This window comes from Hyaena hyaena, unplaced genomic scaffold, assembly GCF_003009895.1.
Source record: "Hyaena hyaena isolate Hyena2069 unplaced genomic scaffold, ASM300989v1 scaffold_107, whole genome shotgun sequence".
NCBI lineage: Eukaryota > Metazoa > Chordata > Mammalia > Carnivora > Hyaenidae > Hyaena > Hyaena hyaena.
The window spans coordinates 1,336,978-1,353,128 of NW_024080739.1; the positions used below are offsets into that span (position 1 = coordinate 1,336,978).

General features: G+C 43.9%; 1 protein-coding gene across 3 annotated transcripts in view; it reads right to left on the minus strand.

Moving 5' to 3' along the window:
- Positions 1-2,765: 2,765 nt before the first annotated feature.
- FGF1 (fibroblast growth factor 1) overlaps positions 2,766-16,151 on the minus strand; it is a 92,651-nt gene continuing 79,265 nt past the window's right edge. Inside the window, exons 3-4 of one of the 3 annotated variants that reach the window (XM_039236133.1) lie at positions 11,314-11,417; positions 2,766-6,104 (exon numbers count right to left, since the gene is read on the minus strand). In XM_039236133.1, coding sequence (XP_039092064.1) covers positions 5,910-6,104; positions 11,314-11,417 — 299 coding nt within the window. In that variant the 3' untranslated portion in view covers positions 2,766-5,909. The remainder of the gene's footprint in view (positions 6,105-11,313; positions 11,418-16,151) is intronic. The other 2 variants (XM_039236136.1, XM_039236134.1) reach the window with 2 other exon arrangements.

Sequence of the window (16,151 nt, forward strand, 5' to 3'; positions counted from 1 at the left end):
TAAAATAGACACTCGTGTTTAGCTGCTAAATGCGTAAATTTAGCCTGTGTGACAGTGGGTAGCTAAGAGGGAAGGAAGCAGTTTAGGAAATACCGCTTTCCCACATCACAGACATGCTCAGACCCGTCAGAAGACCACCAAACTAGGTCCTAAAAAGCATGCATTTTATAAAGCAAACCCACCCACCAGCTTCAGGCTTTGTGTGACCTGGTTTCTCTTTTTAATTTTATAACTAGGGTGGAAAGCTAACAGTGTAGTTTGTCATGGTCAATATATCAACCGCAAAGTGGGTACAATGTTACAGAAAGATCCCAGTAGGCATTCAGTACATTTCCCCTGTAACTTGAGAGACTGTTTGATGAATCACTAGGCTCCAGAGTGTCCTCTGTCAGATACCCACATCTCAAGCTCTTACATTCTCTGTCTGGATTTTAGAGTAAATTTTATGTACAATAACAAGGGAGTTTTTTTCCGGGGGTAGAGGATGGGTTTAAGGAGTGGAGTAGGAAGGAGGGGGTGTGCCACTTTTCACAAGCCATTGTTTCAGTTTTAATGGTTGTCCAACAAATACCTAGTGATTTTGAAATGGAAAAGATACAAGTCCCACTGCTAGGTTGGGCTTAAGTATTCCCATATTGTACTACTGCTCCTACAGATAATTTTTATTAATTTATGAAAGTGCAGTTTTTTGATGTGCCACTATTACCATACTCTTCAATATGACAGTGACACAAGAGTGCTTAGGGTTAGAATTCCTCTCCCCTCCACACCCCATGGCAGATAGGACAGCATTCAGATAAATATGGAAGACAGTGACTTCATTTACATGTTTCCCTTTTGCTGTCAAGGTCACCCATAAGAGGCCAATTCTCAGCCAGCCTAACCCTTTCAGACACTTAGGGCACAGAGTTACTGTTTTCATTTGGTTCAACAAAGATGAAAACTTTCAGATCCCTGTAGAAGAGACATTCCAGTAGCAATGGTGTTTATCTTATCACTGAGTTATGGATGGCAAACTCTTAGGTAGATGAGAGAGCAACTAATTGCCAGAAAGTGATGGAGGCTGGGGAGGATGCCCAGAGACCTTGGGCATCTAGCATTCTCCTGGCTCAGTCTACTTTTCCTGACTTGTTTGGAAATGGCTGTAGAGATGCCTGGATGGCTCAGTCACTTAAGCGTCCAACTTCAGCTCAGGTCATGATCTCATTGTTCGAGCCCCGTGTCGGGCTCTGTGCTGATAGCTCAGAACCTGGAGCCTGCTTTGGATTCTGTGTCTCCCTCTCTGTCCCTCCCCACTCATGCTCTGTCTCTCAGAAATGAATAAATGTTAAAAAAAAAAAAAAAAAGTAAAGAAGTGATTATATGATAGGAATTTGGGGGTCAGGGAGCAAGTGAAGTGCTTGAAGTGAAGACTGCAGAAATTGGGGAGGGGATGACCTCTAGCCCCAACAGTGACCAGAATTCCAAAGGAGGGGAGGGGGCCAAAGTCCTCTGGGCTGTGCAGACAGAAGAGCTTTGGGGGCAATGGAGGCAGCAGCGTGTGCATGTGGCACCGGCATCCTCACACTCATTTTGCAGGATTAGAAGCAAACCAACGAAAAGAACTTACCAGTCCCTCTGAACAGATGGTTCCTGGGTAGCAGGATGTTCCCCTTGTCTTTGAACAAACCGCATCTTTGAAAACACTGAAGTAATAATACAGGATTCTAATTGGGCCTCATCATCTTCGGGAAGGAGGCCAGTTGCTTTAAGCCAGTGTCTTTCAGAAAACTGTGGTCATGACCTATTAAGTTATGACCCAGTTTAATGCATCTTTGGCCAATATGTTGTAGTGGAAAGCAATAGAAACAAATGCTGCTCATATATATGAGCTATATATATATATATATATATATATATATATATATATAGCTTCTTGACCTTCTTTGTATCAGTTGTATGACCAAGGGTAGGCATGTGGTGGGTTGTGATGGAAAATATAGTTCTTACAGCAGATCAGACTCCAAAAAGCAGAAAATAGGGGGTTTAAAAGTGACTTTAAAAGGAAGAGGAGGGATTGATTTTGTCATGTAATTCGTAGAAGGAACAAACACCTCACAACACTTTTTAATACATGCACATGCTTGTGTGAGTGTACGTATGTGAGAGCCAGCATAAATGTGTGTGTATATGTGTCAGTGTTTGTGTGTATGATCTGGTGCCACAAGGTCTAGGCAACAGTATACTTTCTTCTAAGAATAAGAAGTCTTAAGTTTGACAAGTTCACTTAAGGAGATGTTGCGTAGTACGATAACAATTTCAGAAGATCTGATGGGCAAACCTATCACCCTTCATCAAGATGCTTGAGATGCAAGAGATAACCCTTTTGCCCTTGACTTAAAGTTGTAAGTCCTTAATTTTTGCCCCAGGTCATAGTATGTTTGCTTTAGCACAAACTGGTCAACTGTACAATAGTAGCATAATTTCTCATAGCTTGTACTATGAAGAAAGAGTGTCATTTAATTATGGTGCTTGGTTCTTTAGGAGGTAAATTCCCTGAATGTATTTCACTGATGTATCCCTAGAAAAACACCAGTACTGCCTTAGGTTTCCAAACACAGTGAAAAATGTTGCTACCTTAGCTTTTCCTGTCAGCCTTTAAGGTCTCCCATCTAAGTGACAAGCTCTGTGTGGAACACAAAACAGCCACACCTGATGGATGCCGGGGACAGAGCTTCCACAGGAATATGAGACATTGTGGTGTTCCAAAACTCAGAGACATTATCGTCTTTTAGTGGAACATTTATTAATACTTGTAAGGTGCCCAAAATAAAGAGACAGGGATGTAATGTGGCAGCTGTCTTCTTCATCAGAGGTCTGCTTCGCAGCCCATGGGCTCGGTTGGTTTAGGCAGTATGTTCTAACAAGGCTGGGGAGCTGGGCTCCATAATCTCGGACACAAAGCAAGGACCATCTTTAGTAACTAACATAGGATGCTGCAGTCAGTTTTTGGTTAGTACACACTGTTGGCCAGGGGAGGCTCTGATGATCATCCCTTCCAAGGAAATAGATCACTGCCACCTCCGTCTCCATATTGCAAACACTTCCAAAGCATAAATGCTCCTGATGCTGTACGGAATGTCAGGCAGTTCGTAACAGTTGGCCTGAAAATGAATCCACACGAGAGACACAGGACAAGCAGATGGCTATACCTCACTTGCTCAAGGAAAAGAGAGAGCAACAGGAACGCTCCATGTGTAAGGAACGAGAGTGTGTGAGGAGCTAGAATGGAGCAGGCGACTGCCACCTTACAAAATCTGACAGGCTCTTTCCCCAATTTGAAACTGGTCCTCCTGAAGCTGACATGGTTCTACAGTTGAAAGTCGTGGGTTCACCCAGCCATGTCCTCTGATACTTTCATGGGGGCTTATTTTACACTGGGTATTGCTAATTCTTCCAAAACCTGGGTTTCTGGGACTGGCTGTTTATTTAGCAGGAAACCACACAGTCTCTGTTTTTGACTCGACTGAAATAAATGAATCCACAGCATCTTTCATCATAAATATAATGCCCTGGGAGAGAATACAGCAGCAAACCAGACAGACAATATTTTCGGGTGCCCCAGTACACAGTACAGTGCCTGGCACACAGTAGGCACTGAACAACTATTCAGTGAACAAATATATGAATGGCAACCAGCTGGAGACTGGGAAGCCACAATAGTGTTTCTTCTAACTGCTTTGGGTCTTTGAAACCACAGGCTTCTGTCTCATCTGTTAGCAACATTTAATTTTTTCTTGGCCAGTGTTATGTTCGAATTTGATTCATACACTAAATATTATGGACCATGATGTATCTTAGATTTCCTCTCTGTGTATGCTTTTCTGGCCAAATCTTCATAGTAAAGAAATGTTAAACCACCCTGCACTATCCCCAACTTGCCTGGAAGGATTTATTAAAATAAAATAGAACTGTCTTATCCAAGTTACAAAAACAAAGTTCTGAAATGGTTTTTCTGTACAAATGCAGAATGATACTATTAACCATAGTGCTAACTTCGTTTGGTTCCTTAATTGCACCATATTGCTTTGAACTTTCACAAACTGTCTTTTTTTTCATCATAAATATGACAATCTAATTAATATAGAGTTACTTTTCTGTTAATAATGTCAGTTCCTTCGAGCATGAGCTAATATTCTTATCAGTTTTTATCCACAGCTACCCTATCGTTGCTTAAAAGTTCCCATATTCAAAGGAAAACTTGTAATAGCACAATTGAAAACGAAGTTCAATCTCTTTTTATAGGTAAATGCAGTATATGTAGTAGATAATTGAAGAGCTTCTGCATCATATCCTATGATTATCATTCTCAGTGGCTGAATGCTAATCAGTTAACTGCCTTTGAGCTATATATTTATAAATGTGATTAAAACATACCATCTCACAGTAAATTTAAATGGCTTATTAAAGACCTTTACATGGCAACAGTATCATATGTCAGAGATGAATGGTGTTTCTAATTTGCTAGCCACTTGGGTCAAGTTTACTTTAAGCAGGAAGCATATTTATACAAGTAATCGTAACACAAATGGTCTCTTGAGAAAAGCTGTTTGTGAGGGTTTAACATTTTTGAAGTATGCTTTCGTATACCTTCTAAATGGGTATTTTATAGGCACTGGGCCAAAGCGCCTCAAACCCATGTTCCTTAACGCAGGCATAACTGCTGCTGATGCCGCCTGAGTGTTCAGGAAGGCTTGTGGGTATGTGATTTTTAAGGGCAAGGTGAGAGAGGCTCGGGGGCCTGGGCCCCCCTTCCTTTGGACAGCTTGCTTCAGAACTCTGCTACTTAAAGTGTGGGGGGCGGCTAGGGAAAGCAGCAGCATCCGCAGCACCTGGGGGCTCGTTAGAAATGCAGACTGCACCCCAGACCCACTGAACCAGAACCCACACTCAAACACCATCTGCATGTGATTTGTAAGCATTGCCTGGGACCCCCAAAGCCTCTGCTTTCTGGGGAACAGGCACAAGTCATGGCATCCCTCTGTCTTTCCTTCTCACTTCTAAAATCAATCTCTTTGGAAGAAGATGTCCCCTTAGCCCACATTTCCTTTGTTTCTCAGCACTCCCACACCCCAGACCCAAATGAATTTGCCAGCATCTGATGTTTTTGCTTTTTATCAAGAAGACCCACCTCTCATGTTGTCCATCTGACATCATCCAGGAGCTTCCTCCTGCCAAATTATCTTGGGAAAGTCATGGCATTGGAATGACTCTGTGCGCTATGCATTTATTCTGCTTTGCTGTGGGCTGAGCCTCCCATCCTTCACTGATTCCGCCCTGAGAGCCCAGCCTTTTAAACTGTCCACCAGAACCCAATCTCCCCTTGCCATTATTTAATCCCTTTGTTCACCAGGGGGAATTTTCTTCATCCTAGTTTCTACTCATGGAACACTGCCTTCCCCTAACCCGGCCATAAGCTTCTCTGCTAATATTTGTGGGGTGTTGAAAGGACACAGGGGCATCAAGCCAGGTGTTTCGGGGAATCACAGACAGGATTTACTCAGTAGAGGGAATTGTATGCAGTTACTCATGACCCCGTGGCAGCTCCCTGAACACACTTCATTTGGCCCCACCTTTGCATTGAGAGGCTCAGCCTACAGCAGGTGCCCACAGGCAACCGGGCATCCACACACCCAGACCGGCCAGCCAGATGGCCCCTAGGAGCTATCTGATCCCTCTGTTCGAAACCGTGCTGGGGTAAAATGCTCTGCAAAAAAGTGAACTGGGCATTTAGAAGCGCACTGCTTACAAATTCAGGCTCTGTGGGCCAGGGGTTAGCGCAGCCAAAAGTCAGGGGAACAACCTGGGGTCAGCTGGGTGAGGACCCCCTCAGCCTCCTCTGGAGTGGTCGGCACCCAGAAGAGATTTCTTTAATCAGAGGAGACTGGCAGGGGGAGAAACAAAATTGCCTTCTGGCCATAGTGAGTCCGGGGACCGCGTTTGCAGCTTCCGTTCTTCTTGAGACCCACAAACCAATTCTTTTCTGCGTGCTTCTTGGATGTGTAGGTGTTGTAATGGTTTTCTTCCAGCCTTTCCAGGAACAGACATTCCTCACTTGGTGTCTGCTAAAAAGATACAACGGCAAGAGAGTAGAATTATTAGTGATTGGTTTTTCAATGAGGTTCCTCTGTTTACTAGCCTTGTGGTCCTGGGCGAGTTTACTGAAGCTATGCTTCAGTTTCTTCTTTAGGAAAATTGAGATACAAGTGGAACCTATATCTGAGGGTAGTAATGAGGACTTAGAATAGGACCCAGTGCATAATGAGCCTTTAAAATACATATGCCGTCGGGGCACCTGGGTGGCTCAGTCAGTTAAGTGTCTGACTTTGGCTCAGATCATGATCTCACAGTTCCTGGGTTCGAACCCCATGTTGGGCTCTGCACTGACAGTGTGGAGTCTGCATGGGATTCTCTCTCTCTCTCTCTCTCTCTCTCTCTCCTCCCCATCCCCCCGTCTCTCTCTGCCCCTCCCTGACTTGTACTTTCTCTATTTCTCAAAATAAATAAACTTAAAAAAAATAAGAGGAGCTAGCTTAGTGTTAAAATACATTTGCTGTTTTTTTAAGCTCCCCTAACATTTGCTGTCCTCAGGACCCTAAAGTTTCCCACAGGGTAGACCCTGAATGACCATGAGCATGTTAAGGGCAAGGCTGGTACTTTTGTCTTTGTAAAGTCCTGGCACATGGACATGACCATGAAAAATAGCCCAAATAGGTCAAACCAGACTATGATGTGGTGAGGAGTTTGAAGTTTAGGCTTGAAGAATAAATGAAAGCCTACTAATATTATTTTATGTCCTGATGATTTTCACTAACAATACCAGGATTTTTACCTTAGGGTTGTCATGAATATACACGCTTACACACAATGTGTCCTAATCATAAAACATATCCTGGAACTTGAAGTTTCTAAAAAATGAAAATAGCTTTATTTTTTCCTATGTATAAAAAGATCTACTTATACGAAGAACTGTACTTTTTAAAAATTACAACTTTAGTTTAAAAAAAAGAAAAAAGATTAAAAACCACCCCAAAGCCACCCACCCAGATATAGGGAGCCGGTAACAGTTGATGAACATACTTCCTCATGTCTTTACATATGAATTTACAGACAGACATAGATAAGGCCAAATGGATACAGACTGATGATATTATCAAAATGGCCTGGTATTTCTGCTTTTTCTAATGTTTGTTTATTTTGAGAGAGAGAAAGAGAGAGACAGAAAGAGACAGAGCACAAGCCAGGGGAGGGGCAGAGAGAGAGGGAGACACAGAATCTGAAGCAGGCTCCAGGCTCTGAGCTGCCAGCACAGAGCCCAGTGCGGGGTTCAAACTCACAAACGGTGGGATCATGACCTGAGCCAAAGTCTGATGCTCAACCGACTGACTGAGCCACCTAGGCACCCCTTTATCTGCTTTCTTTAAGTTTATTTATTTATTTTGAGAGAGAGAGAACACAAGCAGAGGAGGGGCAGACAGAGGGAGAGAGAGAGAGAATCCCCAACAGGCTTTGCACTGTCAGTGCGGAGACCAGCTCAGGGCTCAGACTCACAAACGGTGAGATCCTGACCTGAGCCGAAACCAAGAGTCAGATGCTTAACCAACTGAGCCACCCAGGCACCCCTGCTCTAATTTCTTTTTTAAAAAATCGAAAATAAAGCTATGAAAACATTCAGTCTCACAAGAAAATGCAAGTTAAAAATGATTTAACATGTTGGCTATAATATCTGCAAAGAACAGAAGGGTTTACGATGCTTAGTATTGGTGAGAACATAGGAGATAGACATTTTCCTGCACTGTTGGTGAGATACATTGGTGGAAATTTTGTGAGGGTAGTTAGGCGGTATGTATTACCTTTGACCCAGCAATTTCACGTGTACGAACTGACCCTTAGGAGATAGTTGGGCAAGTGTAAAACGGTATTTTCAATGATGGTCTTTACAGTACTGCACATAATGGTAACGAATTCGAAGCAATCTAAATCTTCATGGAAAGGCGATTGGTTCGGGTAGATAGTGGTTCATCTCTACAGTGGAATTGAGGACAGCTGCAAATTTATTAAGCTGGAAAGATTGCTAGAACATATTAAATATTACAGTTGGTTTAAAAATATCTACCAACAGTTACTGTTTCACTTGGAGTTCATCTGTTGGAGAGTGGGAAGAACCCCAGGAATTTGAACTTCCTATTCATCAAGATTTTAGAATATCTTTGTTATATTTGGATATAAAATACTTATGCTGTGTATTGACTTTGCTCCCATTCCAAGTCATGTGATCTCTGTATTATCTCTTCATCCACAGTGGTTGGTGATTCTCTTTCTGGTGGTTTCTAGGCTTGTTCTTCATTATTCTTTATTTGTGGGCATGTTTGTGTACTTGACTCTGAGCCCCACTTAGGGAGAGGTGGAGTCTAGTCAGCCTTACGGTCTCCCCCGCCCCCACCAGACACAGAACCTTGCAAATGATAGGAGCTTGCCAGCTAGGTGGTGAGTTTAACTTGATTCTTGAGATCATGGAAAGCAGTCAGTAAAGTTCCCGTTGACTAGTAAGGAACGATGTAACAGGAAGTTTCCTGCTTATTCATTTGTAGTCTAGGGCATTGACAGCTGGGTGAGACACTTTGGGTCATTTTAGAATAATACGGGGCCCAGCTGTAATATTTAAGTGGGTGACTCTGCTGCGTCTGGAGGAACTTATTCAGACATTGGTGTTTGATGCACACGGCCGGGTGTGGGAGGACGTAGGAAGTTTGGGACCTGTGTGGGCTGCCCCCTCCCCTGTAGGAAAGGTACCCCATGACACCCCTGAGTGGGTGTCAGGCCTGTGTTCTCTGACGAAGCTGAGGGCGGCCACGTCCCTCACCTGATGTTGCCATTGAACTAGAGCGGTTGACACACTCAGAATGGCCGAGTCACAGGCTGAGTCACAAGCCAAATCAGAGGTGCTCCATCCCTCCCTCCACCAGCCTTTGTCAGGGCTTGTTATGCGCTTGCTGCAGTGCCCACAGCTTGGAGAGGAGCAGTTGATTCATGACTATTTTAAAAATCATTTTCTTTTTTTATACTTTAGCATGCTTTTTTCCCCCTCAACTATTTGGGTGACATATATCCACTGCAGGAAGTTTGGAAAATACAGGAAGGCACTGACATTTTATAAAATCAGCCACTTACACCCCATAGAGATAAATGCATTAGTATTTTGATATATAACCTTTCACTAATGTTTTGATATATATATGTATATATGTCCTTTCATTATTAAATATAACATATTTCATTCTTTTATATAGGCTTTCATTAATAATATAAAATATTTCATTATTTTTAAAAATGATATGTCCTTTCTTTAGACATAAAAATTTGTATCAGGATAGATTAATACCTAGAACTGCGTAAGAGGATGAGGTAGATCTCTGAGATATTTTAGAAATTCTCATTTATTAATGGAAAAGTGTATCAATTATTAGGCATCATATATTAAGGTTACCCTCTGAGTATTTCAGGTGAAGTACAGTGATGGCCAGGACTATGGTGGGAGCCTAGAGGAAATTGGATTTGGGGTTCTTCCTCAGTATTTTTATACAAATAAAAGAAGCTTATAAAAAGTATCAAAACTGACTTAAAAGAGGAAAAACCGTAAACTGTAAATATAACCTAGGAAATAATGAGGAAAAGAAATTTATAAACTTATTATTTGTCTTATGCTCCCACTGATGGAGCACGTGCCTTTATCAGCAACATAGGCGGATGGGTTCCGTGCGTTGTCTCTCTGACCCCTCTTAGCCCCTGTATGTGGGAGTGACCATCCATTGCTGTCCTCATTTTAGACAAGGCTCAGGGTAGGCAAGAAACGTGCTGAAGTTGCAGTGAATTGAGATTCAGTTTTGAGTCCGAGATTCAGTGATTGGCCGGTTGATTGATTTTATGACCACGCAGCAGAACCACCTTTCAGAAAAATCTACTTCCAGGGGCTCCTGGGTGGCTCAGTTTGTTGAACATCTGACTCTTGCTTTTGACTTGGGTCATGATCCTGGGGTTGTGGGATTGAGCCATGGGACTGAGTTCCACATTGGGCTCTGCCCTGAGTATAGAGCCTGCTTGAGATTTTCTCTCTCTTTTCCTCTCTCTCTCTCCTCACCGCCCCCTTTTCTGACCCTCTACCCCACTTTTTGTCTCTGTCTTTCTTGAAAGGAAGGAAGAAAAGCAAAGAGAAAAGAAAAATGTGCCTCCTACGTAGCAGTCAAAGCCTACCTCCAAACCCTTTAATGTTGTCCCATTTGATACAGATTTCAGCAAACAGCCTACAGGAGGCTGTCCATTGCTCTGACCATCTTATCTCCTGACTTGTAGCAGGCATCATGAGAAACCAAACCCAACCCTTGGCTGAAGTCACAACTTCAGGAGACAGTTTTCTGTGCCCGTTGCCAGTTGGCAATTTGATGTAAGTTAAAGGGAGCCTCAGACCAGCCCATCCTAGCTGCCTTTTTTGTAGATGTCTACAAGAGTGAAAAAGAAGGGCTTGGCCAAGCCTCAGTGATCGGTTGTTAGGATAAAGAGAGAGGCTCATTGAAATTGAGAAATAATTTCAAAACTTGGGTCCATTGGCTTTAGTTCTGTTTCCATTGAAATCTCTTACCAGAGATACCAAAAGGGGCAGAATTAGATTGTCTGTTTCTATTCCTTTCTTACAAAGATCAGTATATGCTGAGTCAAAGCTGTATAAAACATTAACCAGGAGACAGATGGAGCAGAAGATGTTGAGGACTTTTAGCTCTTGAATAAACTTTCAGACTGTGCTTGTCAAGGACAGGGATATGGCTCATTTGTCTTCACAGCCCTCTGTACTTAGACACAGGAGGCACTTGGTAAATGTTTGTTGGATGGTGTATCTCATGCTAGAGTCTGGGCTCTGTAATTTTGTGAAAAACACAGAGAACACACTTCGAGTGTGTGCTGATGCTCAAGAAACGTGTTTGGAATGAATGAATGAAATGGGAGTAGGTATTCCGAAATGACTGACCGATGCGTTACTAAAATTTCAATCAATGTCTCTTCTGTGTCTCTGTGATAATTCGTTCGAGTCTTTTGAGAGAATCAAGGAGCTCTTTCATGTCTGAGCCTAAAATAAGGCAGGGTAGAGGGTGGGAATCCTGCTGGAAAAAATAACAAACAGAGACTAATTGCTGCTTTATACTTTGCATCACTCAACGTAACACGATTTCTGGAAACCTCCAACCCTGGTCGTGTCTGGAAGCATGTCAGCCTCATACTTACTGAGCCGTACAAAAGCCCGTCGGTGTCCATGGCCAAGTACTGGCCAGTCTCGGTACTCTTTATATACACCTCCCCCACGCTTTCCGCACTGAGCTGCAGCTGAACTGAAATAAAAATAACACGAGCAAAAGTAAATAAACACTAAACCTTTGCCGATAGGGCCTGGCGGCCAGGACAGTTAGCCATGGAAAATTCTGCTCATTCATTTTGCAGTGCCCTCAGGGATGAGCCTCAAATTAATCAAAACATCGAAATACAGTTCCTTTTTCTTTGCCCTCCAAAGAAAGCTGTCCTTTGGGAATTATGTTCTGGAGAGAAGGAGAGATGACGGCGGGCGTGCCCAGCACCCCCATGTTTGTTACACAATGACCCCTCATGCACTTCCTCTGTCTCTGTCCCCTGGCAGGAAATAACCATAGGGGGAGGCGACATTCGCTTTCCTAGGTGCTGTAGCGTGGGCAGCTGGCTAGCCTGAGTGTGTACTACTTCGATTATCAGCCTGCTTTGGGGGTGCCTTTTTATGGCCCCAGCCTGTTGGGCATGGGAGCTTCTTGTGGATAGGTTATTATTTTAAAAAATCTGATACCGCTAGCTTGCCATTCAGAGGGGGTTCCCAGGAAGTTGGGTTGGTTGGTGTATCTGAAACTCAGGGAACTCTCCCACAGTGAAATTCAGTCAACTCCCAGCCTCCGTGGTGGTCCAGCTGGGATAGAGGCAGAGGGGGACCCCAGCTTCTCACTGGGAAGACAAAGCAGTCACCTGGAAATGCAAGGATGGGACCAGTGGTCCTCACCCTGGGGTGATTTTGTTTATCAAGCGACAGTTGACCGTGTCCAGGGACATTTTGGGTTGTGCTGGCTGCAGTGAGGGTGATGGCACTGGTGTCTGGTACACAGAGGCCAAGGATATTATGACATGCTCTACAATGCACAAGGCAGCCCCCACAATAAGAAATTATTCAGCCCAGAAGGTCAGTAGTGCTGAGGTTGAGAAACTATGGAGTTCAGGGCAAGGGCATGAATTCCTCAGAGCTAGACTCCCCGTTTACACTGATTGCTACCCCAGAGGAGATTTACCCACTGCTGGACAACTAACTGGAGGGTGATACCCATTCAATAATTATTCATTTGTTCATTCTTCCCATGGTAGTTCTGGAGGGAGAGATCCTTTGATGGCTTGCATCTGAGAATCAAAGTTAATTTTGGACTCTCTGGAAAAATTTCTTTGGTCACTAGACTGTCATAACCATTGTTAGGAGTGAAACCTCCCTAAGGACCAGCGAGCATCCAGTTCTCTAAAAGGACAAGCTGACCACCCTCAAGGTCAGCTTATTCAGGGGCCAAGGGGCAGGGTGGGCTGAAAGGAACATTGACGTTTGCTTGGCAGATGGAGACTCCTCATTGCCTTTTCTTTGTTTTCATGTTTTATTTAATTTCTTTGAATAAGAAATACATTCGCTTGTGTCAGACTTGAAAACCGTGTAAGAGGAGATTTTGAGGATTCTCCCATTGCCTGTACCCCCCAGCCCTCACTTGCAGCTGACGGGGATACAGTGACAAACAGGACAGATGAGACTCTTGTCCTTCCTCCAGGGATACAGTTATTCTCAAGGGGTGGGGGAGCCAGAGACAAACAAGTAAACCCCTCCTAGATATATTTTATGTGTATCCTTCTAGAGAGAACTTATGTGTATATGAGCAAATACATATTATCCTGCCTCCCCCTTTTTCTCCAAATGAACGATATGGTACACATACAACTGTATACCTTGTTTTGTTTTACGTGTTTGTTTGCTTAGAAACTAACCAGAGATCTTTCCAGTTCAGTACTGAAAGCGTTAACCTCGTTCTTTTTGCCATTTGAATTGTGTTCTGCCATGTGGCTATACCATAACCATTTAACCACTTCCTTAGTAATCTGTCTGTATTTTCTCATTTCCCTCTGTTTTCTCTATCTTCTGATTCATCCCAAGGGTGATACACAGTTACATCACCCTTACCCAAGGTGCGGTTCTCTTTGGAGGTGTTTGCTACAGGCACTCGGGTCTCCTGTAGCTTCCCGTGGACAGTGGAGTTATCTAATTCACTGGAAGGAAACCGGAAGCCACTGATCTTTCCCACGGGTCCTCCTGACTTACTCTGAGAGGGTAGTCATGGGAGAATGGGCCAAAAGGCCACCATCCAGACCGGGGCCTCCCCTCTAGCCTCACACCACACCCCCCGCTCACTCACCTCGCCCCGCTCACTTAGCTCTCCTAACACATCAGGCTAGTTCCCACCTCAGGGTTCTTGCATGCATTCTACCCTTCATCCGGCAGTGTCTTCCTCCCAGTATTGGCAGTTGGTCCTTCTCTTCTTCCAGGCCCAGCCTGAAGCTCCCAACTCAGAGAGGCCTTCCCCACCCAAATCCCCTGTGACTGTCTGTACAGAGACCCTCCACTTGCTGCCCCTGCCAATGCCACCTCAGTCTTCACATGATCACCTGACTCAGTCCTTGGTTTGTTTCCTTCACGGCACTGTATAAAGCATACAGATATTTTTGCCACTTAACTGCTTACTGTTTTTTTTTTTTTAATGTTTTATTTATTTCTGAGAAAGAGAGAGAGACCGCACGAGCAGGGGAGGGTCAGAGAGAGAAGGAGACACAGAATCCAAAACAGGCTCCAGGCTCTGAGCTGGATGTCAGCACAGAGCCCGACGCGGGGCTCAAACCCACGAACAGCGAGCCCAAGTTGGACGCTCAACCGACTGAGCCACCCAGGTGTCCCTGCTGCTTACTGGTTTATTTCTGCCTCCCAGGAGAGTGTATCCCTGGGGAAAAGGGCAGGGATTTTCTCTGGCCTGTTCCTCACAGGTCTGCCGCACCTCACTCAGCGCCTTGCCCAGCGGTTCAGTCAATATATATGTGCCAAAGGAATGATGTTAGGCCGGTATTTGCAGAATGATTCCACTGGTCCATCATCAATAAGCCGTGCACTTTGAATTATGTTTCCAAACATGCTTTGTGGAGTGAAGTAAGAGGGACCAAGCTGAGAGCTTTACAGGCTCTCCCAGCAGCCAGCTGGGTGACCTTGGCAAGGCTCCTTCATCTCAAGGCCACAGTCTCTTTATCAGTATCCCCGGTAGGGTTTGTATTCAGTCTCTAAAGGTTTTCCCAGCTCTTAACAGTCTCTGAAAGCAAGTAAATGCCTTTAATAGCGATGCTGCGCACAACCAAATAGTGTGTGGCCATAAAAGGGAATGAAGTACTGATACATGCTGCAATGTGGATGGACCTTGAAAACATGCTCAGTGAAAGAAGCTGATCACAAAGGACCACATATTTTTATGACTCTAATTATGACTAATCTATGTCCTATCTCTGTGGGTCTTTCCATTCTGGAGATTTCATGTAAATAGAGTCATAAAAATATGTGGTCCTTCGTGATAGGCAGGGGCTGAGGAGGAAAGTGGAGAGAGTAAAGGGGCCATTATGGTTGAGAGGTGTAGGGTTTCTTTTGAGGGTGATGAAAATGTTCTAAAATTGATTGTAGAGATAGTCACAACTCTGTGGACATAAGAAAACCATTGAATTGTATACTGTAAGTGGGTTAATTCTATGGTATATGAATAATATCTTAATAACACTGTTTTGTTTCTTAGTACCCTGTATTTTCATTGGATTTTACGGTTTTCAGAGAAGTTGGACATACGTTTTTCTGTCAATTTATCATCATAGTCCTGTATGTTTACGAGAGACCAAAGGAAGGGGCTAACTGTGTAGTGATTACCTACAATGTGCCAGGCATTGTGCTAGTTTCTATTCTGGTATAAATCATGTAAAATAGTGTGGGTTCCAGAATCAAACTGCATGAATTCCAATACTGGCTTGGCTGTGTCTCTGCTGTGTGATCACTTGTCAAGTTACTTAGCTCTGTTACCTTATGCATAACGATAGTGCCTGCTTCATGGAGTTGTTCTGGGGATTAAATGATCTAATATATGGAGAGTGCCAAGGACCGTTACTGTCATTTCCGCTGAGCTGTTGTCATTGCTTCTCACGGCATTCCCTGGAGGAAGAGGGCTGTGGCTTTGTCCTATAGCTGAGGAGACTGAAGCTTGCTGAAATCATATTTTACTCAACATTATACTTATAATCAGGAATAAAATCATGACCAGCGCCCAGCTTTGAGTATTTCAAGTATCCTGCTTTTTCTTCTCCTTCGTACACATCTTGGGCTCTAGTGATGGGAAGGAAGGGTCCAAATCCAGCCAGATTCCCTTTCTTGCACCCCCTTGTGTTCAAACAAGATGTACAAGGTGGCAGACGGTAATCCAGGATCCCATTTGTAGCTCCAGAATGGAATGAGGTTGGGGCACCTGGGTGGCTCAGTCGGTCAAGCGTCTGACTTCAGCTCAGGTCATGATCTCACGGTTCGTGGGTTCGAGCCCCGCATCGCGCTCTGTGCTGAAGCTAGTTCAGAGCCTGGGGCCTGCTTCAGATTCTGTGTCTCCCTCTCTCTCTGACCCTCCCCTGCTCATGCTGTCTCTCTCTCTAAAAAATAAATAAAATATTAAAAAAAAAAAAGAATGGAATGATGTTGGTTGCTTGGGGCGTTTTTCCACCCACCACCCGTATATGTAGGTACTGATTCAGTCACATTGCAGACGATACAGGAACCCCACAGGACGGGTCCTTTTGGGTAATCAAAGAAGATTTTTTAAAAGATAGACTTTGTATTTTGGGGCAGTTTTCAGTTCACAGCAAAAATGAAGAGAAGATACTGTGATTTCTCATGTACCCCCAGCCGTCACACACATCCATAGCGCCCCTGCTGTCAACTCCTCCATCTCAGTGGC